This window comes from Desmodus rotundus, chromosome 10, assembly GCF_022682495.2.
Source record: "Desmodus rotundus isolate HL8 chromosome 10, HLdesRot8A.1, whole genome shotgun sequence".
NCBI classification, from domain to species: Eukaryota; Metazoa; Chordata; class Mammalia; order Chiroptera; family Phyllostomidae; genus Desmodus; species Desmodus rotundus.
This window is the reverse complement of record NC_071396.1, coordinates 49,883,058-49,907,128: the sequence shown is the minus strand read 5'-3', so window position 1 is coordinate 49,907,128 and position 24,071 is coordinate 49,883,058. Positions and strand designations below refer to the sequence as shown.

The 24,071-nt window shown below is 40.5% G+C and overlaps 1 protein-coding gene and 2 non-coding genes across 3 annotated transcripts; all 3 read left to right on the top strand.

The window, feature by feature from the left end:
* The first annotated feature begins 372 nt into the window (after positions 1-372).
* HSPA9 (heat shock protein family A (Hsp70) member 9) lies at positions 373-15,864 on the top strand. Its single transcript, XM_024575118.3, has 17 exons — positions 373-583; positions 1,992-2,050; positions 2,261-2,348; positions 3,188-3,369; positions 4,170-4,294; positions 4,845-4,918; positions 5,017-5,123; positions 5,646-5,808; positions 6,285-6,377; positions 9,442-9,651; positions 11,189-11,416; positions 12,485-12,589; positions 13,175-13,292; positions 13,674-13,768; positions 14,363-14,455; positions 14,642-14,782; positions 15,111-15,864. Exons 1-17 carry the CDS (start codon positions 503-505, stop codon positions 15,186-15,188), a joined length of 2,040 nt encoding a protein of 679 aa, XP_024430886.2. The 5' UTR covers positions 373-502; the 3' UTR covers positions 15,189-15,864.
* On the top strand, positions 10,051-10,122 carry LOC112318218 (small nucleolar RNA SNORD63). Its single transcript, XR_002976191.1, has one exon. It is a non-coding gene; the product is annotated as a small nucleolar RNA SNORD63 (small nucleolar RNA).
* On the top strand, positions 11,896-11,964 carry LOC112318219 (small nucleolar RNA SNORD63). The gene has a single exon (XR_002976192.1). It is a non-coding gene; the product is annotated as a small nucleolar RNA SNORD63 (small nucleolar RNA).
* Positions 15,865-24,071: the final 8,207 nt, after the last annotated feature.

Sequence of the window (24,071 nt, the reverse complement as noted above, 5' to 3'; positions counted from 1 at the left end):
CGCCACTCCCTGGGCACAAATGCCTCAGGCACAGAGAAGGGTACTAGCTGCGCAGGCGCAAAAGGCCCTTCCTCTCACGCAACTAACGCAAGGAGACTGTAATCTCTTCGCAATTTATCCGGTGTGACCTTGAGGCTTTGCTGCCTCGGAGGACCCCGGCTGTCTAGTATATTGCCTTTTTACCTCTCTCAGCCTCCTCGCCTCTCACTGAGCCCATACCTGCCGCAGCCAGAACGGAAGGACATACTTTTTCAACCACCATAGTGCGGAGTGTATTAGCCGTACGCTCTGACTCCGGGAGCAGAGGTCAGGTAGTCTTTGGTCAGGCAGCGTTGGCAGCGTCTCAGCGGAAGAGCGGACGTCCAGGCCCCAGCGACCAACCCCCGCCCCCGCCACCCCACGTGGTTGGAGGTTTCCAGAAGCGTTTCCAGCGCTGTGCCGCGCAGCTCTAAGGCTGTCGGACTGACTGTTTGCTGCCTCGTACTTTCACCATCTAACCGCCATGATAAACGCCAGTCGAGCCGCGGCATCCCGTCTCATCGGCGCTGCAGCCTCCCGGGGCCCCACCGTCGCCCGCCACCAGGTAAGAAGCTGCCGGGCCTTACCCGAGGGTTCACGGCTCATGGTGTTGGACCTTGGAGCGGCGGGCTCTGCGCCCTTCGGGGTCAGAATCCTCTGAGGGAGATCAGGTGGGAAGGAAGATAATGGGCATTCTGTAATCATCGCCACCAGTTCAAGTCCTATTTCAGGGTTTTGCCTCCGTGTCTCGGGCCTTGCTGAGTCACATCCCTTGCCAGCACGTAGTCTCATTTCACGAAGTGGTAGGTAGTGGTCTTGACAGTACGTTCGGTGGCTGATGGACATGTTTGGCGTTGGTTGGGAGGGAAAACCGCTATTCTAGTTTGTACTTTAACCTACGAGCCAGAGAGGACGGCCCTTCTCTTAAAAGACAGTGTGCAAGGACCTCATTGCTATGATGAAATAAAGGAAGAGAACACCTTAATCGAAAATCAAGCTCCGATTTTTTTCCTTAGAAACGTTTGTGTGGTTAATTCCCCAATCTTTGGAGTAAGACTGTTCTGTTATTTCAGGAAATGTAAGCAGATTACGAAAAAAACCACGGTGCTCATTACCGTGTAAGTTCAAAAACATAGATCTTTGGAAAACTACAGTTGTCTTGTTGCTGTCACGTGGGGTTAGAGGAAGGCATGAGAGTAGGTTGAGTTTAGGTTGTAACAAAGGTCTTTCTTTGATCCTAATTGGAGGCCATCCCTGAAAAAAAATGTTTCTTTTAACTGACTCCATAAAACTTTAAATCCTATCTCTTTAAAGCAGTTGCTTGGCAGAGTCAGGGGAAGTGTCTCTGAATAAGTTAAAATTTATACCTACAGTACACAAGTACATATGTAGGGCTTACGTGTACACTGTTCCTGACGATTAAATTGAGGGGTGTCTCAGGAGTATTTGTAATGCAGTGATTCACAACCAGGGGCAGTTTTGTCTCCCTAGCGGACATTTGACAATGCCTAGAGATAATTTTCATTGTCATGTCTTGGGGAGCCATGCTACTGGCTTCTAGCGGTGGAGGCCCAGGATGCTGCTAAACATTCTACCATGCATAGAACAGGTGCCTCCTCTCTGTGCCACCCCCCCACCCCAGCCCCACAATAAATATTTGGTTGAAAGTCAGTAATGCCAAGGTTGAAAAACCATGTTTTAATGTAATTCAAGACTATTTTACACCTACTTCATTTTATCTACTTATTTTTAACTGGTTTATTTGGAAAACACACTTTATTACATTTGTTTTCTGTTTAAGTACCACAGTGCCTCTTACACTTAAAATATTTTATCATTTCAGTATACTTTATACATGATACCCACTTAATAGAATGAAAGTCTCAATTTTTCATTTATTCTCAAGAAGAATATGGAACAAGCTAAAGACTTCATACATAGTCATGGCTGATGCAACTTTTTTTCTTATTTAGGATTGCTGGAATGGCCTTAGTCATGAGGCTTTTAGAACTGTTTCAAGGCGGGACTATGCGTAAGTGTAACTTCATTTTCTTTGAGAGATAAATACTAAACCCCACAGCAGTGGTCTCTTTGTGATTAATGATTCTGCTCGGAAAAATGACACAGATTACATAATGTGCCACTATTTCCACAGAACCAAATATTTTCTTACGTGTCTCTGTAGTCATTTTGAAGACCACTACTAAGATGGTAACTGTAGCATTATTTAAATGTCTTACAGATCAGAAGCAATCAAGGGAGCAGTTGTTGGTATTGATTTGGGTACTACTAACTCCTGTGTGGCAGTTATGGAAGGTAAACAAGCAAAGGTGAGCATGTATCATTGGAAGTTCTGGATCGTATAATGGTAGATAGTACCCAATTTGGAATTCTGTGCCATTTGGCTTAGATAACGGACATTTTTAGAGCTGCTTTTAAGTTTTTAAGACTCTTGTGAGGTGAACCTTTGTGCTTAATTGCATAGTACTGATAGTTGAAGATTTGACTGCCCAGGATTTAAGTGTGTCCTCCTGGACTAATCGTATCCTCTTGGACTACTAAATTACCATTAGGACCCATTGGGATGGCTTGCAGATGGATTACAGATTACTTCCATAATCATTCCTGTACTTTTGTAAGTCAGTTAAACCAAGATTAGAGGTTCAGGAACAGTCTAGAAGCAAGTGGAGCTCCACATAACACACGGGCTGCATCCTGTGTAAAGCATGTTCTTAGGGAGTTGCTATGATAACAGGCTATTCTCCCAGAAGAGTCCTTATTCCTTCTAGGTTCTTCTTAAGATTTAAAGCACCTGGGATTCTTGAGTTGCTTCTTGGCAATTTTTTTATATTCCTGAAACTTGTAGGCATTACCAAAAATTAAGGAGTAGATTTAATTGTCTGACAAAGAAAGACTATCTTGTCTCTACATTGACTGAAAGATCTGGTTTATATGTATGGGGGGGTCTTGTATTTCTTAGTTATAAGTTACTTCAAAGTAAAGTACTACAGTTACTTAAACATCCTCTATATGTAGTAGAAGAAAAGTGCCCTTTAGTACTATTCTTGAGCATTTTGCGATTTGATATCTGTTTTTGTCTTAAATGGTTAATAGAAAAACACTAGTGGTGGCTGGAACCTCATTCTCTGTCTTGCTTTGGGTGTTTTAGGTGCTGGAGAATGCTGAAGGTGCCAGAACCACCCCTTCAGTCGTGGCCTTTACAGCAGATGGTGAGCGACTTGTTGGCATGCCGGCCAAGCGACAGGCTGTCACCAACCCAAACAACACATTCTATGCCACCAAGCGTCTTATTGGCCGGCGATATGATGACCCTGAAGTCCAGAAAGACATGTGAGTAATAGCAAAAGCATAGTTATTTGCAAAGGCTGCACAGAAGACTCTTTTTAGCAGGATCCCTGGAACACCTTACCTTAGTAATTTTACATGTCCCTGGGAGTAAGCCCTGCCCATGCCAAAAGGATACCTTTCAAAAAAAATTCACTCTGCCCCCACAGGAAAAATTCGCTCTGCCCCTACAGGTAGGGTGTTTGCTGTGATAGACAAGGTCTATGGAGATTTGTTAGTCATTCCTGCACCATGTAAATTGGTGTTAAACTCATAAAGCAGTTAGTGGCACAGACTTCATCATGTGCTGATCAGATATGTTTTCCAGGTTTATTCATGTTGTACTATGTATCAATAATTCATTACCTGTTATAGCCAATAATGTTCCATTGTGTGGATATATACTACATTTTGTTTATCCACTTAACAGTTAACGGACATTTGGGTGGTTTTCATTTTTTAGCTACAACTAAATGAATAACACTGCATACAGATTTTTGTGTGGACATATTTTCATTTCTCTTGGCTAGACACCTAATAGAAATTCTGGGTCCTGTGGTGGTAACTGTGATCATTTTACAAAGCAGCTGCATAAATCTTTTGTTTGGTGGGAAGTAAAGAATGTTCAGGTTTCATCAGGATGTTTTAATGTGTTAATGTTTACTTTCTAAAGGTTTTCATTAAATGAATTTTTCATTGGCTGTGGATCTCTGGGCATGGAGGGTGGACATTCATGCTGTAAAGTAACCTTGTATGGTAGATTGCACTAGCATGTTTTTTCAGATACAATTTTTTGTGTCTTGCAGTAAAAATGTTCCCTTTAAAATTGTCCGTGCCTCCAATGGTGATGCCTGGGTTGAAGCTCATGGAAAGCTTTATTCTCCAAGTCAGATTGGAGCATTTGTTTTAATGAAGATGAAAGAAACTGCAGGTAAGAAGGTTTAGTTTATACCTGGGGACTGTCTCTTGACATCATTAGCTTTCATATCTCAGTGTCCCTTGGATGAGTCTGGTGGCTTTTATTCAGAAAACGAGGAATGGCAAAGCTTGGTTACTCTTCATACTTTCCCGCAGATTGAATGTATCTCCCAAGTTTCCCTAATGGTGGCTTTCTTGTTTATTTTCCCAGTTGGGGAATATTGCATTGAAAGCCAAACGACTGTACATTAAACTGTACATACATTGTCTCTGTTAGGTAAAACTTAGAACTTCCTACTTGAAGAAACTAGTAGCCACTTTAAGTCATTCTAGTTGGTGAACCTTCACTACAGTGTTGGAGGTGAGATCTTGGCTTTTAACCAGTGTCCTTATTTGGAGTGTGTTCCTACAAGGTTACTAAATGTTAGAGCACAAGCTGAAAAACTGGTGAGTGCTATTTGTGGCTCCAGGAGGGTGACACAGGTTGTTAGGCTCCATTAGTAATTCTGTTACCTATTTCATCTGACGGAATCTCATGATTGCATTCATTTCTTCTTTTCCAGAAAATTACTTGGGGCATACAGCAAAAAATGCTGTGATCACTGTCCCAGCTTATTTCAATGACTCTCAAAGACAGGTAAGTCAGCATATTTATTTAGGAAATTATTGGTACTTGGGACAAAAGGTGGAAAATACTTTATTGTCTCTGTTTTAATTTTCATTTTTATTTTTTAGGCCACTAAGGATGCTGGCCAGATAGCTGGACTAAATGTGCTTCGAGTGATTAATGAACCTACAGCTGCTGCTCTGGCTTATGGTCTAGACAAATCGGAAGACAAAGTGTAAGTCTGTAGACTTCACTGGGACTTACTATCCCAAGTCGTCATCTTGATTTCTAGTGATCGAGCCTTCTACTTAGACTAACAATGTACTGCCTTGACTTTATTCAAGGCTGTGTGGTCTGTTTTTCATTTATTTCAAGACCATTCCTTTATTTACTTTTTTCCCCTAAGTACTGGTTTAATAAGGTCATTCCACCCGCCCCCAATCCCAGTCCCGTCCCTTTTGGTATGTTGACAGGCATTTATCCAAAAGAGTGGTTGAATGCTGTCAATTCTGCTTTTAAATGAATTTTTCAGCTGTATGTATACTTCACATGTAGCTGTTAGGACCATATGTTAATGTCACTTATAATTACTAAGTTTCATAGTAATTATACTTTGGAGAAAATAGCCAAGTTCGTGTATAGTTGCATAGGTTCCATCGTGTGCTGGTCAGATATGTTTTCAAGATTTGGTCCACGTTGCAGCGTGTATCAGTACTTCATTACTTCGTTCTTTAAGGCCCCCCTTTTTTCTTTCTAGCATTGCTGTGTATGATTTAGGTGGTGGAACTTTTGATATCTCTGTCCTGGAAATTCAGAAAGGAGTATTTGAGGTGAAATCCACCAATGGAGACACTTTCTTAGGTGGTGAAGACTTTGACCAGGCCTTGCTACAACACATTGTGAAGGAGTTTAAAAGAGAGGTTAGTTACCAGTGTGGTTAATAAGCAGACGTAGGGATAGTGAAAATTTCCTTGTTCAGATTGCCGCCCTGAATAGGGCAGTGAATTTTTTTGCCCCAAATAGAATACTAAAATATTTGTATTTAAGTTTCATGGGTAGACTGATTAGTTCTGGTTTTTGCACCTTCAGATTGGGAATAAACAACAGGTTGAAAGGATATGGCACTGTGTATATAATATTGGAAAAAGGGTTCTAGGAACTCCTTTGAGCTGGAATCCTACGGCTGAAGGAAGTGAGATCAGTTCAACCCTCTGGCTCCAGGCACAGATTAGCTTTTTTAGAACAGATTTTCTTTTCCCTATAGAGTTTCAAAGGTAATAAGTAATTTATGCTTTTAAACAAAGGTATGGCTCTCTTTTGTGTTAACAGCTTACCACTGCAATTTAAGTAGTTCATCACTTCACTAATACCAGTATTGTGTGTCTTCACTTGGTAGACGGGAGTTGATTTGACCAAAGACAACATGGCACTTCAAAGAGTTCGGGAAGCTGCTGAAAAGGCTAAGTGTGAACTCTCCTCATCTGTGCAGGTGAGACATGGATAAATCCCATCAGTCTTGATGGATCTTTGCAGCCTGAACTTTCTCCAATAGCATATTCTAATTGCGTTACAGTTTTCTGGTGACGGTAAAAACCTTTCCATGAGCAAAGGAGCAGTTTTTTGTTTTTTAATGGAGGAGCTAAATTTGTTATCCATCCAAATTGGAGGTTATGTATACTGGAGCTAAAATCTAGACTTCAAGTGTGCAAAATTAGAATTGCTATCCTATAAATACTAGGTGACTCTCAGAACTGTTACTGTCTTAACTCAAAATACCTCATTGTCTGAGTCTCCAATTGTCTCTCATTTAATTTAATTAGTTGGATCATTAATCTAGAAAGTGAGCTATGAAACCTCACTGAAGACTGGGGTTTATACACCTGAGGAAGTTTTTCCTTCTGGACATCAGATTTACTCAGCATCTCTTTAAGGCAGCGGTGTCAAACTCATTTTCACCAGGGGCCACAGCAGCCTCATGGTTGCTTTCAGAGGGCCAAATGTAATTTCAGCTCCTTAACAGTTACGGAATAGTTACAGTCCTAAAATTATTTTAGCCTTTTGAAGGCAACCATGAGGCTGATGTAGCTCCCGGTGAAAATGAGTTTGACACCCCTGCTTTAAGGTGTCAGCCTATGTTGCTTCATTTCTAAGAGGTGAAGCTTCACTTTGACTTAATCACTTAGAACAGAATTGTAGAAAGCACGTTAGATCTGGGTCAGAAGTGAAACAACATGGAAAGCAGGAGATTTAATTCCAGGTTCTCTGGTGGCAGCACAGAAGCAGGGCCTGTGACTATTTTAGTTGTTAGTTTGATTACCCACCAGGAAAGGAAGAAGAGGTATTAACTTTCAATCAAACCTGGATATTTTTTTTTAAGTAGCTATGAGGAATGACAGGTGTATAAAGTCACCCATGATGTCGATGATGTTGCTTTGTTTCCTCCTATCATACAGAGTGGAACATGATGGGTAGGGTTAGGGTTGAACTACTGGGGTACTTAATGCAGGAGAATAGCTTGTACTTCCTCCCAGGGGTCTGACACTTTCTGGAGGAAGAGGTTGGTTGGTTATAGTGTGGCTATACAGTAAGTCCTCACTTACCATCATCAGTAGGTTCTGCGACTTTAAGCAAAATACTGTATAAGGAAACCAGTTTTACCATAGACTAATTGATGGAAACAAGAGTTAAATTCCTGTGATGTGTGAGCAATGTTATAACAATGTCACCATTCACAAGACTTGCTGTATCCTTTTGATAGGCATCTGTATTGTTTTCCAGCTTTTTGCTGTTACAGCAAAGTATATTGAGCACCCTTGTACATAAATGTTCATGCATGTATGATTGTAAAGCTATAGGAGAAATTCCAAGAAACCTTACTCTCATGCAGTTTGGTGTGGGAGGTGGATATTATTTAATATTTAGAATGTTATATTAAATGTCAAATCAGAAGTAATGTAAGGTAGAGGTTAAGGGTGGCTCTGTTACTAGACTGCTGTGGTTCAAGTCTTATTTCATCACTTGGTAGCAGTGTGACCTTGGATAGATTACTTAACATTTCTGTCCTATCTGTTAAGCGAGGATGCTACTTTCCCCCCGTTATTAAATTAATATACATATGTAACATGCTTGGGACAACATGTAATAGTAAGTACTCTTAAGCTGTTAAGGTGGCAAAATGGCAAAGTTAGATTTACAGTTATAACAGAGGAACCTGATAATTGACAGGTGTTGGACATAACAAAGAGAACTTCTGAAAAATGTGTTAATCAGGAAAAGGGGTCAAGTGTGAAGCGTTGGGGTGCAGACCTGAGAAGGGTCAGTGTGGCTGAAGTACGGGTGGGCAGAGGGAAGCCGGGGACATGAGGCCAGAGGCTTAATAGATTTGTGCTTTGGTGTCTGTCTTGAGTGTGAGTATAAACCACTGAAAACTTTGTGTGGGGGCAGTGACGTGGTCCGATTTGGGTTTATGAAAAGCACTTTGGCCAAGGTTTGTTTTCAAAGCAAGTTTTGTTTTCAGTAGGGAGGGGTTCTGTGGCAGAGGGCAGCCTGAGTGGATGTGGGAAATCACTGTATTGTAATACCAGGTGGTGAGAGGACTTGGTTGAATTTGAGAAGATGAAGGACAGTACTTTTGTGATGAACTGGTTTTACAGAGTTGAGAGTCCTAGAGTTTTGCCGATTGCCATTAACTTGCAGCATATGAAACTACCAATAAAGTAGCCACATGTGGCTCTTTAAATAAAATTTTAAAATTATTCATTGGTTGTACTAGCTGTATTTCAGAGGCTTGGCCACATGTGGCTAGTGGCCGCTCAAACAGCACGGATTATAGAACATTGGCTGTTGTCACAGAAAATTCTACTGGATCACGTTGGTTTGGATGATTACATTCTATTTTCTGATTCAGGTTGTTGACATTTTGCAAAGATAGTGTTCTTTAAGGCAATACCCAATAACAGTATTTTTACAGAAGGTATGTTAACTCTTGCTAGTTGTTAAGCATTTAATAGTCTCAGGTACCTTACCTGAAAAAAAAGTAGTTAAGGATTTCCTCTTCTCGGTTCTTAATGCCCTGCTGGCTTGCTTTGATGTGAAGTTGAAGGAGAGACATAAGGTCATTCTGTTCCTGGTGGTCTACCTCTGGGACATTTATGTTGGCATATTTAGTGAAGGGTTTTGTTAGTCCAGATATTCCAGGTCTTGTTAGGATTTAGGGTTTATTAAATACTGGATATTATATGGTGTGACTGTGGCCATGTTAGTTGTTAAATTGACTTAGTTAATTAAGTTAGATGAAGGAATTTCTTCATCTCCTGAACAGGGCTTTTTCCTGCTTCTCTTCTCTGTTCTTCATTGTTTAATAACAAATTCTGTAGCGTTTACCTTTGGAAAGATAAAGAGGTTGAGTCTTAAAGGGTCACCGTCCCTTTAAGTTGTTGGCTGTTCCTTTAAAAGTAGGTGTGACCACTGTAGCATTCAGAGTCTTTCTGTCCTACAGTATTTAACTGAATAAAGAAACTTCACTACTACTGGTCTCCCTGCTTCCTTTGCAGACTGACATCAACTTGCCATATCTTACAATGGATGCTTCTGGACCTAAGCATTTGAATATGAAGGTGACCCGGGCTCAGTTTGAGGGGATTGTGTTGGAGCTAATCAAGAGGACCATCGCCCCATGCCAAAAAGCCATGCAAGACGCAGAAGTCAGCAAGAGTGACATAGGAGAAGTGATTCTTGTTGGTGGCATGACTAGAATGCCTAAGGTATGGATGGACCCGTGGGATTCTCAACATGGAGAGCAGAGAAGGCCAGCAGATGTTTTCTTGGGATAAATGGCCTAGGTGTAGGGAGATGAATATGTGGCCTTTCTTCCATGGTAACCCTGAAAGGAGAATGAATTTGTGCCCTATCTAAAGAGTTCTTTTCACCTTTTTTTTTAAAATTCAAGGGTGTAAGAAAAAGGTTTAGGAAGGGCAAAATGTCTTTAGGTTGGTAGCAGGGAGAATCTTAAACTTAAATCTTGCAGAATTTTTAGGAATGAACATTTGAGGTCAGATAACTCAAAACCTTGGTACTCACTAGCCTCTATGGGGCAATTTTGAACATGTGTTTTTGCAGCATAGTCTTTGAGGTTTCTAACTTTATCTCTTCACCAAAGATTTGTGCAATGATGCATTCTATTCAACACATCATTCTGAAAAGACAGGTGTGTGGAAAGCTAATGACTGAGCACAGAACTGTTGAAGATGAAATTCTGTATAGCTTATGTAGAATTCTTTTTCTTTTTAAAGATTTTTTTTAATTTTTGAAGGGAAGGGAGGGAGAGAAACATCAATGTGTGATTGCTTCTCAGGCACCCCTTACCAGGGACCTGGCCCACAACCCAGGCATGTGTCGACTGGAAATTGAACTGGCGACCCTTTGTTCTTCAGGCTGGCACTCAATCCACTGAGCCAGGGCCATCATAGAATTGTCTTGAACCTTGATGTTTTCTTAATTTTTTGAGTACATGGGCTTAGGAAAATAAACACAGAATAAGTCTGGAGTGAAGGAGAGAAGCTTTGGACCATGAATATGTTAACAAATTATCTTGGTTGCTATTTAAATAGCAGGGTTTTTTTAGCATTAGTAAAAAAAGGAAAAGAGAACACGTCCCAGTTTAGTGTCAGTGTTGTCCTTGTATAACCACTGCTTCTTTAAAGTTGGTTTTTAGTTGATATGTAGAAGAGGACTTGGGCTGTACGATTTTTAAGTTCCCATGCCTTGCACCTTGTATTTCCAAATTTTTTTAAGGTTTTATTTATTTTTAGAGAGGGATAGGGAAGGAGAAAGAGAGGGAGAGAAACATCAATGTATGTTTGCCTCTCACACACCCGCTACCAGGACCCAGCCTACAACCTAGGTGTGTGCCCTGACCGGGAATCAAACCAGCGATCCTTTGGTTCAGAGGCCCACGCTCAGTCCACTGAGATATACCAGCCAGGGCAGGACCTGTATTTCCAACTTAATGTGTTGTATGGGAAACCAGGTAACAAAAACAAATTCTTCTCAAATTTAAAAGGGCTATGAATGAGATGTCATGTGAGTAAAATATGAGTGCTGTCTGCCTGCTAACACTCAGATCATTAACAAGAACTCAACTCTGAAATACTAGTAATTTGAGTGAAATTCTCGGATCCAAATGAAGCAACCTGTCCTATGATTTGCTAGGGTCTTGGAACACACACGTGTTCTCCCCCCCTTGGGCAATTAGTTGCTTTGAGTAGTGGGTAACAGGTTATTTTTTTTCTTGATGCTCAGGTTCAGCAGACTGTGCAGGATCTCTTTGGCCGAGCCCCAAGTAAAGCTGTCAATCCTGACGAGGCTGTGGCCATTGGAGCTGCCATTCAGGGAGGTGTGTTGGCCGGTGATGTCACAGATGTGCTGCTCCTGGATGTCACTCCCCTTTCTCTGGGTATTGAGACTCTGGGAGGTGTATTTACCAAACTTATTAACAGGAACACCACTATTCCAACCAAGAAAAGCCAGGTAAGAACCTCCCCTCCCTAATGTTAGAGTTACTAGGTTCTGTGAGCGGTGTGATTCCAGCCACTTTTGTGAGCTTTTCCTGGAAACTGCAGCCTTTGTTTTGCAGTCCATACTAGTTGAATGTGGGTGGTAAGGCTCTTATCTGTTGTTTTGTTCTCTTCACCTGTCAGCCAGCAGTGGTGATTGTAGGGAAGGCATTAATAGTCTCCTTCACAGGATTAAAATAATTTGCCAAAAGGAGCCTCATCACTTAGGACTAAATTCCCTGTACCCTTCTGTTTCTCAAAGGCAATAAAAAGAATGGCCTAAGACAGTTGAATGTGCTTCTGTTACGGAGTAATGATGGATGTCTTGCACTGCCACGCCAGGGCTATTTGGACAATGGCTTGGGTCTTAGTTTGTTAATATTCGGATTAAGAATTATTTCCTGACTTGCCCAATTTTGATGTTTGTGTTAAAAACTTGCTGTTGCTGTATTTGTGCGGTGATGTATTGCCAACACATCATTCTGAAGAAAAGTGTGTGATGACTTCTTATGGCTGAGCACAAGATAACAGGGTCCAGCAGAAGTAGCGCCTACTTGAGTGTGATTGGTAGGGCAGTAATATGGGTGTGATAATTTATAGTTTTAATTTGAACATTTCACCTAAAATGTTATATGGTGTGCTTGAGTATGATATTATGCTACAGAATTACATGCTTATGACTTTGCAATGGGGGGGGGGGGGGTTATTTGTGCCAGACCCTGTACTTGTCCTACCTCTGACCTGTTTTCCCAGATGAGCATATTTCAACATCTCATTTTTTCTCTCTCCATGAGGCCCTCTGTGCCAGTGCTGCATCTTTGTACAGTGCATTTGCTTAGCAGAAACAGTAGCTGCTGCATGCCCTTTTGCTGTGCTAATCCTACTCGTGTTCCCAGCAAAGACATACAAACCTTTGTTCTGAAAATTGTGTACATTAGGACTCTACGAGTGTTGGGGCGTTGGTTTCTTTCTTTGGTTTATACTTTGTGTAAGAGAAGTAGTTTTATTAGACTGCCAATCCACGAAGTTTCTTTTTCCCTAGGTGTTTTCTACAGCCGCTGATGGTCAGACGCAGGTGGAGATTAAAGTGTGTCAGGGTGAGAGAGAGATGGCTGGAGACAACAAACTTCTTGGACAGTTTACTTTGGTGGGTATCGGGAATCCTAAGTACGCCCCTCATTCTTACTTACTGTAAGTTTGATGGTATTCTGACCCTTGTTCATACTACCATAAACAGTTGAAACACAGATAGTCTATTAACATAGTGTACATGCAAATTCAATTTTACCTGAAAGCCTTGCTTGTGCCTTAGGAACTTTAAGACTATCATAAAGAGAAGAGACGGAAATGTTCGTAACAGTGCTAATTAGGAGAAATTCCTAGTTACTGGTTTAAGAGACGTTTGATATTGGCTTCTAATTAGCATTGCTTATTGGTTCTTAGTGAGATGAACAATAATGGAGGGGTTGCTCTTATTATTCATTGTGTCCCCAGGTGTGTATAGCCATTATGATTACTTGTTGTACCCACCCTTCCCTGGCAGGAGCCCTGTTTATTTCAGGTAGCAATGGAACTGCTACCTTTACTTACAGACTTTTTTTTGCACATTTAATTAAGTGAAGCTATAGCTTGTACCTCCTTGGAACCAAGTGATTTGTTCCCCAGAAGACTGTAAGTTTGGAATTAGAGCTCTTTGTGAGAGGAGCTTACTCTGTGTATTTATTTATTTTAGATCGGAATTCCCCCAGCCCCTCGTGGAGTCCCTCAGATTGAAGTTACATTTGACATTGATGCCAATGGGATTGTACATGTTTCTGCCAAAGATAAGGGTACAGGACGTGAGCAGCAGAGTAAGTTTTCTTATTTATCAGATTGTAAGAGTGAGGTAAGGGACCTTCGAGTGCCTTTCTGTTGGGAACAAGATCCTCTAGGTTGTGCCTATCTTTTGTCCCAGCCTCAGGATGATGCTGAGTCCTTTCTGTCCCTTTACTCTCAGACTGAGCCTCTGGATTGCTGGCTGAGCTGAAGTTTTGGTAGGAGGCAGGACAGTTGGTGTTTGTATATATCAGTTCCTTGGTTTCTGCTTATTATAGGACATCATCATGGTATCATTCCTCTTCATAATTCACATCATTGGCTGTTTTGAGCAGGAGTATTATTTTTCTTAATGCAGTAGAGAATAAAACATTTAATTTTACCTGTGAAGTAACAATGCTTTCTTTTCACTATAGTTGTGATCCAGTCTTCTGGTGGGTTAAGCAAAGATGATATTGAAAATATGGTTAAAAATGCAGAGAAGTATGCTGAGGAAGACAGGCGAAAGAAGGTAATTAGTACTTTTTTTTTTAAGATTTTATATATTTACTTTAGAGAGAGGGGAAGGGAAAGCGGGGGGAAAGAGGGAGAAAAACATCAATGTGTAAGAGATACATAGATCGGTTGCCTTTCACATGCCCCCAACTGGAGACCTGGCTCACAGATGCCAGGTATGTGCCCTGGCTGGGAATCAAAACAGTGACCTTCTGGTTTGCAGGCTAGTGGTCAGTCCACTGAGCCACACCAGCCAGGGCTGATTAGTACTTCTTCCTTTTCTCCATCTTCAACTGGAGATGAAAGTGGGAGTTGGAACATTTGGCATTGATCTTGTGTCTCCTGTTACCCTCAGTCTATCCTTTGTCCCCCTTTGCTCATAACATAAGTGAAATGCCTTCATGTAATTTATTCTGTCTTCCAATATCAATTCTTGTATTACAAAATCCAGCTGCAATCTCTTACAGACATCTCAGACCAACCCCAGTGATTCCTCCCCTTACTGTTTCTACTCTGTAGCTATATGCAGCAGTCAGTAGGTTGTCTTTCTCAGTGAGAACCTTCAGCCAACGGGTTCAGTGGAAAGTCTTCACTTTCTCGTTTCTCTTAGGAACGAGTTGAAGCGGTTAATATGGCTGAAGGAATCATCCATGATACAGAAAGCAAGATGGAAGAATTCAAGGACCAATTGCCGGCTGACGAGGTAAGCCCTCTTATAATGGAACAGTCCAAGAAGTTGGGCATTGTCACCAGTGTCAATGAAGTTCATCTATCTCTGTGGGTCTTGATAAGAATTTAGTTTTAAAAAATGTTTCTGAATATTACTGCTTTACGTAATAGGATAAGAAACCCAGAAAAAGTGAGGGTTTTGTGTCATTTTGTTTTTAAGTGCAACAAACTAAAAGAAGAGATTTCCAAAATGAGGGAGCTCCTGGCTCGAAAAGATAGCGAAACTGGAGAAAACATAAGGCAGGCAGCATCTTCCCTTCAGCAAGCATCATTGAAACTCTTCGAAATGGCATACAAAAAGGTACAAGGACTGAAGGGTGTTTTTCTCAATTACTATTTTGCTCCTCCTGACTTGATCCTGTTGTAACTGCTCTTGATTGCTCTGACTAATGGCTCCTTACCTAGCCATTCTTAGAACCTGTGTGTTCACAGTACCCTTCCTCCCCTCTCCTCCCCTTCCAGAGGGAAGGTGAGGTTAAAGGGGAGGAGTCACAGAAACCACCAATAGTGTGTGTGGAGGGAGGGAGAGTGGAATAGGCAGGATGTGGCTCCTTCATTTTTTAGTTCATCAAAGAGCAAGCTGTCCGCCTTAACATTAAATGAGTGGCTATCAAACGTTTTCTTAACAGATGGCCTCTGAGCGAGAAGGCTCCGGAAGTTCTGGCACCGGGGAACAAAAGGAAGATCAAAAAGAGGAGAAACAGTAATAGTAAACTTTGAAGCCAAAAGGACAACATCTTATGACGCTTGGGAGTAAAGGGACTTCCTGAGCAGAAATGGGCAGACTTCATTCTTTTACTGTGTTTTTGCAGTATTCTATATATAATTTCATTGATATGTAAATTTAGTGACTATTAGCTAATGATCATTTAATGAGTGATAATTCCAACAGTGCAAAGCTCACAATGTTCTGTCCTTAGCCTATCATTTTTCAGCTGCACGTGAAAGGGAAGATGATGATTTATTGATCATTATAAAGACTTAACATTGTTTTGTGCTGAAGTAACCATATTTCCAAGGGGTGAAACCACCCCACACAACAATGAAGGTAGTCAGTCAAAGACGTGGAATGAGACCACCCAGATAAGATACTTAACTGCTGCTCTGCCAGTATGTGTGTATGTTGGATCCTTCAACCGAGGCCTTGCAAGGCCAAGTCTGCCTTGCCACATTCAGAGGTAGAGCAACGGAAGGAAGCAAGGTCAATGGGAAAACTTAAGTATTTATGTTAAGTACAAATCTTAAAACAAAGTAATAAGGCTTCGTAATTTTCCTGTGGGACACTTTTATAACTACCTTGTGGCCTTTGCCTGGCACCTGTATCTTTGATTTTTTTGATCCATTCTGGATTTTTTAAAAAAATAAATATGAAAAGCATCTTGATCTTGTTTGTGAGGAGTGAGACTCTTGAGATTTAGCTTTGAGAATATAATATGCATCATACCTTCCATTTCCCTGACCTAGGGTTACTAAAACAGGATTTGGAAGGGCTGGTATAATGAAATCACCAAGGACAAGTCTGGTTCTGAGGGATTTTTTTTTTTTTTCCCTCTAATAACCCCATCTTTAGTTTGGAATGTTAACAAAGACTAGATAGATCTCTAGCTTGAAAACTGGGGCCACTATTTTCATGTTGCTTTCTGTTCTATGTAGCTTTATATCAATCTAGTTGTAAATCCTAAGGTAGAAGTTCCGTGGCTCAGTAATATTAGGTATTGATTCTTCCCATATGTTTGTTGTTTTCACTCTCAGCCAGTTGCCTTGTCCTAAATTCTGTTGTAGTTCTGATTACCACACACTAACAACTTCAAAAGCAGAAATTTGACTGCATCTTTCCTATATCTCAAATATTTAAGTATTGAGAATTCTTTTCCCGAAGTCTTCCAACAGACTTCGCCTCATGTTCTATGGACTACTATTGTAGTCCATGCCTAAAGGAATTTTAACAACATGGGGCTTAGATTACATCAGAGGTAATGCTTTTATTTTGTGGTGATATCTAGAAATGGAGTTCAGTACAGTGCTCTAATGTGAAAGACATTGTTTACATAATTACATTCCTGGAAATTTGTCCATTAACACCCATGTAAATGCTTCTTGAGATTCATAAAAAATAAATTCTAGGCTCAGGTTCTCAGCCACATAAGCACTTGGTAGGTACCTTGTGGAATGTGTAGTAATTATCCATGACGGATTGTTCTGTGGTGTGTTAAGATATTTAGCGTCTGGTTAGCTCTTGCCCAGTAAACACCTCTTGTATCTCCTTATTCTGATAACTAAGCCCTTCAAGGATTTCCAAAGCACTCCAATTAAGTACTGACTTTTATGAAAGATCAACCTTGGGATCTGAAGAGGAGCCAAACATTCCCTGAACACTATGGGCTCTGTTAGGAATAAGGGAGGAGAGCTACGTGCATAGGTACCCACAACCGTCAGGCTTCCCACTGTGCAGTGAACATAGCAGTTTTCCAGTTACAGACCAGTAAAACACTGCTGCAAACAGCCTTGAAAGGCAGGATTTTTATTCTTTAGATACAGGTTCCCTTTTATGGCAAATGCTTGGTAGGTCTCAAAAGGAACTTCCGGTTTCTGTTCCTTAGTGGTCTTTCCAGTAAATGTGCTGCTTATGGTTGCCCACCCCCCAAAAATGGAATGAACAAATCTTAGCAACTTTTAAAGTATATCCAGATCACCATCTCCACTCCAGCCACTTAGTATAAATTACTACTTGGATTATTACACGTAATAATCCCCACATAAAATTACACACCTTGCTACTCTTTTCCTATAGCAAGCAGTTAGCAGTCAGAGGCCTGCCTATCGGCTTCATGTGATCAGGCTTCTCACTTGCCTCTTTGCCTGTACCCTCCAATTATTTGTGGTCTTTGCCTGCCCTCACTGGAAAAGTTGCCCAGATTTCCATTTGGCTCACTCTTTTTTCAGGTTTTTAAATTTCATAAAATAGCACCCCCCTCTCAAGCCCCTGCCGTTTCTTACCCTCTTTACCCTACTCTCTTTCTTCTTAGCAGTTATCACCTAATTTGTTTTCCCTCTCCCCCACTGCTATAATCTGAATTTCTGTGCCACCCCTCTCACCCCCACCTAATATCCGTATGTTGAGATCCTAACCTAAGTTAGGTGTTAGGAGGTGGGGCCTTAAAAAAGGGACTCCAGAAATCCCTTGTCCCCTTCCTGCCAAGTGAAGATACAATGAGAAGTCTGTGACCATACAGGACCCTCACCTGATCACGCTGGCACCCTGATCTCAGACTTCCAGCCTCCAGAACTGCTGGAACAAACTTTTGTTTAGAAACTCCCCAGTTTATTACAACAGCCCAAAAGGATTGACAACCACCATGTAAGCTCAAAACCACAAACCTTTTTGGTCACTGCTATTTCCCAGCACCTACAACTGCTTGATACATAAGCACTGAAGTCTTGTCAAATTAATGGATCTCTCCCACTGTCTAAAACAGTGAATTAAGGTCCCTTTGTTTTTATGTCAGAATCATCTGTCAAGAATACTAGGAGCAACTTCTGCAAACCCAGAAACAAGAACTTAATTGGTAAAAGATTTTTAAAAAGCCAAGGAGAGGTTGATAGTAATATAGCCTGAAGTTTTCCTGGACCAAGGAGGGGTGGACAGGGTGGGTAGGAGTGACCGGAATAAGTCTACAATCTTTTATACTTTATTTCTGTTGCTGACTCATTCTGTGTGATCTTGAATAAACTTACATTACTATTTACCCAGGTGGAATTAACTTTTTCCTCAACTTCCTATTTTGAAAGTTTCAAAAGTACTCTTAGAAAAGCTGTAATAGTATAATGAACACACACACCTTTCACCTGGATCCAATTAGCATTTTGCCGCACTTGCACCTTCACACTGTCGGTGGTTTTTTTTTCTGAACGTCGTGACACTCAAACCGGTCAGTGTCTCCACAGACATCTTGTAAGAACAGAACCTCCTCCCCACGACTATAAAAATCAGAAAATTTAACAGATGTAATACTATTATCTAACATGCAGCCCATACTAAGTTATCTAATTGTCTCAATAATATCCTCTATTTTTCATCAGGGTCACATCAAAGATCACACATGGCATTTAGTTATATCTCCTTTTATCTAAGAATAGTTCCTTTGCCTTTTTTCTTTTCATGACATTGAGATTTTTGAAGGGCACAGGCTATTTGTTTTGCAGAATGGCCAGTTGTTTGGATTCATGTGATGATTTCCTGGTGTCCAGAGATATGTATACATTGTTAGTAGGAACACTATGTAAGCATTGTGTCTTTATCGATGCATCAATTGCAAGGGAGAATAAGATGTCAGTTCTATGCTTTGCTCTACACTTCATTATAAAGAAACCTAGAATAAGTAAGCTGTGGGTGTGACTTAATTTTAAGTATAACATTAACTAGAGATTCTATCTATAGCAACAAGGAACAGTAAAGATAAAAGTGAATTCTTAACAGTTCATGACAAGATTGGGAATGAAGAGACAACCCAAATTTTGGAAATATACTTCAAATATACTTTTACTCTTTACCCTTCACTATTTCAGATACCACTGCAACTGCATTCTCCAGTCCTAAGGCCGCTTTGTCAGGGCTATGTAGCCTCCTTTCTTGTCCTCTAGTAATCAGAACGAAAGGAATGAAAGCCCTAGATAGAGGTAGTATAGAGTGACATACATTACAGTCTGAACAGCATGAAAGAAGTAATTTAGCAATCACAGAGCCATTGAAACAGCCATTTCAATAGATCAAAAACAACTGAATATCAGCAATTTCACATGGTTAAACTAAATACAATGCATCATCAAGTCCACTTGCAGCAGCAAGTCAGGAAGCAAAAATATCTTCACACTATACAGAACGCTGCAGCTGAACCAGCCTTTAATAATTACAAGCTTCAGCTCAGTGAGATCAGGAAACAAGGAAAAAAACTGTTCACCTAAATCACAGGTTCTTAAACAGGTGCTTGTAGCACTTTACCCAGAATGGGAAGATTTAAGGCAATGGTGATGGGGAATGCACAGTCCGTATGAGTGACTTTAGGAAGTCCATAAATCACCGATAAAATGCAAGATGGTCAATAATTTTTCTGGGAAAATGTCCCATTGATTTCTTGAAGGAATCTGTGACCAAAAAAGGGTTAACCATAGGTTTCCTAAAGGGTAAGTCAATGTACCTTACTGGTGTAAACTCACTTAAATTCAAATCATACCCTCCTGGCCTCTGTCACCCTTGGTCGCACAGACAAGAACGCTGCAGGTTCCATTCCCCATTGCACATAAACAGGTTGTGGATTCGATCGCCAGTTGGGGTGTGTACGAGGTAACCAATTGGTGCTTCTCTTCCTCTCTAAAAGCAATGAAAAAATTTCCTTGGGTGAAGATTAAAAAAATTCTTGCACTCAATTCAGCAACTTCTTGTAACTTTTATATTTCCCCACCCTTCATTGATTTTAAAGGAAATTCCAGAAATCATAATTTTACTCTTTAACATTTCATTATGTACTTCTAAAAGGATTTTTCTACAAAATATCACATCTAAAAATATTAACAACTGCTTAATGTGAAACACTTGAATGTTCAAATTTCCTGAATTGTTTCATAACTTTTTCAAGAGTCAGGAACCAAGTAAAGGCCACATCCTATATTGGTTGGTAGTTCCCTAAGACTCTCAAAGTATAGGTTTCCCTGCCTCTTTTCCCCCTGGTCTGCAAAGTATTTGTTGAAGAAAGTGGGCCAGTGGGCCTGTAATTTCCTACATTGTGCATTGCACAGACTGCATTCCTGTGATGTCATTTAGCATGTTCTTGCATTTCTGCTTGATCAGATTCAAATTCAATTTTTTGACAAGAACAGGTGGTATGTACTTCCATCAACAGGTACACAATTCTGGTTGGTTCTGTTGTGATGTTAGCAGCCACTAATCGTTACATAGATCTTTAATTTCATTAGAAGTATACCAGTTTACGTCTATCTTCCTCTTTTAGTTGGAATATCTTCACAGTGAGAAATTTACTCCCATTTAATAAGTACCTAGTTACCTTGCGGTATAGTTCATATGGGAAAGGCTTTTTTGTGTACTTGTTTTTAGAATGAGTTGGTCTTGGCAATAATTTTTTTGGATTTGACACCAAAAGCAAAGGCAACAAAAGCAAAAATAAACAAATGGGACTACATCAAACTAAAAAGCTGCACAGCAAAGGAAACCATCAACCAAAAGAAAAGGCAACCTAAGAAGTAGGAGAAAACATGTGCAAATCCTATTTCTGATAAGGGGTTAATATCCAAAATATATAAAGAATTCATACAATTAAACAGCAGTAAATCCAATCAAAAATGGGAAGAGGATCTGGAGAGATTTTGGCCAAAGACATACAGATGGTCAACAAGTACATGAAAACATGCCCAAAATGACTATTGTCAGGGAAATACAAATCAAAACCACAATGGGACACCACCTCCCACCTGTTTAAATGGTCATTATTTAAAAAAAAAAAAAAAAAAAAAAAAAAAAGCCCTGGCCTGTGTTGATTGAGCACTGGCTTGTGAACCAAAGGGTTTCTGGTTCGATTCCCAGGTCAGGGCACATGCCTGGGTTGCAGGCAGGGTCCCCAGTAGGGGGTGTGCAAGAGGCAACCACACAATGTTTTTCTCTCTTGCTCCCTCTCTTCCCCTCCAAATATAAAATAAAATCTTTTAAAAAAAGAGACAAGAAATAACAAGCATTGGCAAGAATGTGGAAACTTACGCACTACCAGTAGAAATGTAAATTGGTACAGCCACTATGGAAAACGGTATAGAGTTTCCAATAGAACTCTGGAACTCATATGACCCAGCAATTCCACTTCTGGGTTTTATCCAAAAAACCCCCCACTAATTTGAAAAAGATACATGCACCCCATGTTCACTGCAGCCAAGCTATGGAAACAATTGAAATGCCCATTGATGAATGGATGGATAAAGAAAATGTGAAATACAGACACACACACACACACAACACAGAATACTATTCAGCCATAAAAATGAAACCTTGCCATTCATGATAACATGGACTTGAGAAAATTATGCTAACTGAAATAAGTCAGAGAAAGACAAATGCCTTATCTCACTTGTATGTGAAATCAAAAAAAAAAAAAAAAAGCTCAGATACAAAGAATTGGTGATTCTCAGGTGGGAGTGGAGGGGTGAAAGTGGGAGGTGGTAGTAGGTCAGCAAAATGAGTGAGAGGGTCAAAAGATACAAACTTCCAGTTGTAAAATGAAGTCTTGGGGGTGGAATGTACAGGATGACAACTATAGTTAATACTGTTTGCATATTTGAAAGTTGCTGAGAGTAGATCTTAAAAGTTCTCATCAGCCCTGGCTGGTGAGGCTCAGAGGACTGAGTGTTGGCCTACAAACCAAAGGGTCGCTAGTTCAATTCTCAGTCAGGATGCATGCCTGGGTTGCTGGCCATGTCCCCGGTAGAGGACACACAAAAGGCAAACACACAATGATGTTTCTCTGCCTCTCTTCCTCTCTCTAGAAATAAATAAATTAAATCTTCTAAAAATAAAAGTTCTCATCACAAGAAAAAAAAATTTTAAGTGTGTATGGTGACTTGTTAACTAGACTTACTGCGATCATTTCACAATATATACAAATATCAAGTCATTATATTGTACTTCTGAAACTAAGTTATATGTTAATTATACCCCAATTAACTATGGGGTAATAAAAGTACTGATAGCCCTGGCGGGTGTGGCTGTTGGCTGGAGCATGGTCTTATAGCCGAGGGGTTGCAGGTTCGATCCCCAGTCCAGGGGCATATGGGAGGCAACCAATTGATGCTGCTTCTTCACATTCTAGTTTCTCTCTCTTCCCTTCCTCTCTCTAAAAGCTATGGAAAAAAGTCCTCAGGTAAAGGTTTTATTTTTAAAAAGTACTGACTAAGCCCTGGCTGGTGTAGTTCAGTGGATTGAGCGTGGGCCTGCAAAGCAAAGGGTTGACAGTTCGATTCCCAGTCAGGGCACATACTTGGGTTGCAGGCCAGGTCCCCAGTAGGGGACACATGAGAGGCAACCACACATTGACATTTTTCTCCCTCTTTCTCCCTCCCTTCCCTTCTCTAAAAACAAATAAAATCATTTTTTTAAAAAAGTACTGATTAAAAAAAAGAATAGCAGTCTGTTAACTTCATTTCTTTATGATATAACAAGGTGTTTCAGGCTCACTTTGTTCACTTCTACCTCAGACTTATGAACAGCTGCTTTTATACTGTCATCTACTTATTTAACTTCCCTACATCTCTTTATCCTCTAAAAAAAGAATGCAAATTGAAGTACCATACTACATTTAAAACTTTTTAGCATTTTCATCCCAGTACTAAACAGAAAAACAGTACACAATATTTATGGAATTGAACTAAAAGATTAGCATCTGTCTGGATATTCTGTGAGTGTCTCTAGCATCAAAAGAGGCACCACTGAAAACATTAAGCAGTTGTTCTCCCCAGGTCGCTCAAGGGCATGGCTCAGTCTCACCCTGCTAATCATTCTTTCATGTTACTACTGGAAAGCCAAAAGTCACTACTCTAGCTAGTGAAAGTTCCCTAGAACAAAGGTTCTTAAAAAGGAGGAAATCTCTCACACACACACACACACACACACACACACACACACACATAATTGCCCCCCCCCCCCCAAACAGAAAGATAAAAAAAGAATTCTCTATATGTATTGTTATCTTAAGTTGCCAACTGCCCTGGAGGGTGTGACTCAGTGGGTTGAGTGCCAGGCTGCAAACTGAAAGGTCGCCAGTTCAACTGCTAGTCAGGGCACATGCCTGGGTTATGGGCCAGGTCCCTGCGTGGGGCATGTGAGAGGCAGCCAACTGATGTTTCTCTTGCACATCAATGTTCTCCTCTCTCTCTCTCTCCCTTCCTCTCTCTCTAAAAATAAAAAATCTTTTTTTTTAATTGGAAATCATTAAAGGCCAAAGCACTTAACAGTCAGTATCTGCTTAACAAGTCTACAAATTCATATGAGGATGTTTGGTCACACAGAGGGAAAACTGCCATTCCCTAAGTGTACAGTTAGTTCCCCCTCCCACCAAAGGGTTACATTTCACCACTAGGTGTCCACAGGGGAGTAAATGCTGCCTTACACTTGCCTATTTCAAATCATTTTCACACACACTGCACTCCATAGTTAAGCAACTGTTTTATGTCAATTTACATGAATAGTAAATCCTTTGAGTTCTACAATATACTGTACCTCTGTAGCTTAAGGTCTTCTTCACTGGCACTTATCGAGTTGGCCAAAAAGTCCACCTAGTTTTTTCTGTAAAATAACACATTTTTCATTTTCATGAATAACTTTATTGATTTGGCTATTTTGAGTATATCGGCTATCTCTTTTCATTTTCATGAATAACTTTCTTGATTTGGCTATTTTGAGTATATCGGCTATCTCTCCCACATGGTATGGAATTGATTGTTCTCAATGTCTCAATTTGATCACTATCAACTTCAACTGGTTTGCCCAAATGTGGAGCATGGTCCAGCGAGACATCTCCAGCACAAAACTCTGTAAG

What these genes read in the sequence shown, in the direction of transcription:
- HSPA9 (XM_024575118.3), top strand. Translation starts at nt 503, where the DNA reads ATGATAAACGCCAGTCGAGCCGCGGCATCCCGTCTCATCGGCGCTGCA. An exon ending in AGGAAGACAGGCGAAAGAAG is followed by an intron (nt 13,769 to 14,362) that starts GTAATTAGTACT and finishes CGTTTCTCTTAG; the next exon opens with GAACGAGTTGAAGCGGTTAA. An exon ending in TCGAAATGGCATACAAAAAG is followed by an intron (nt 14,783 to 15,110) that starts GTACAAGGACTG and finishes TTTTCTTAACAG; the next exon opens with ATGGCCTCTGAGCGAGAAGG.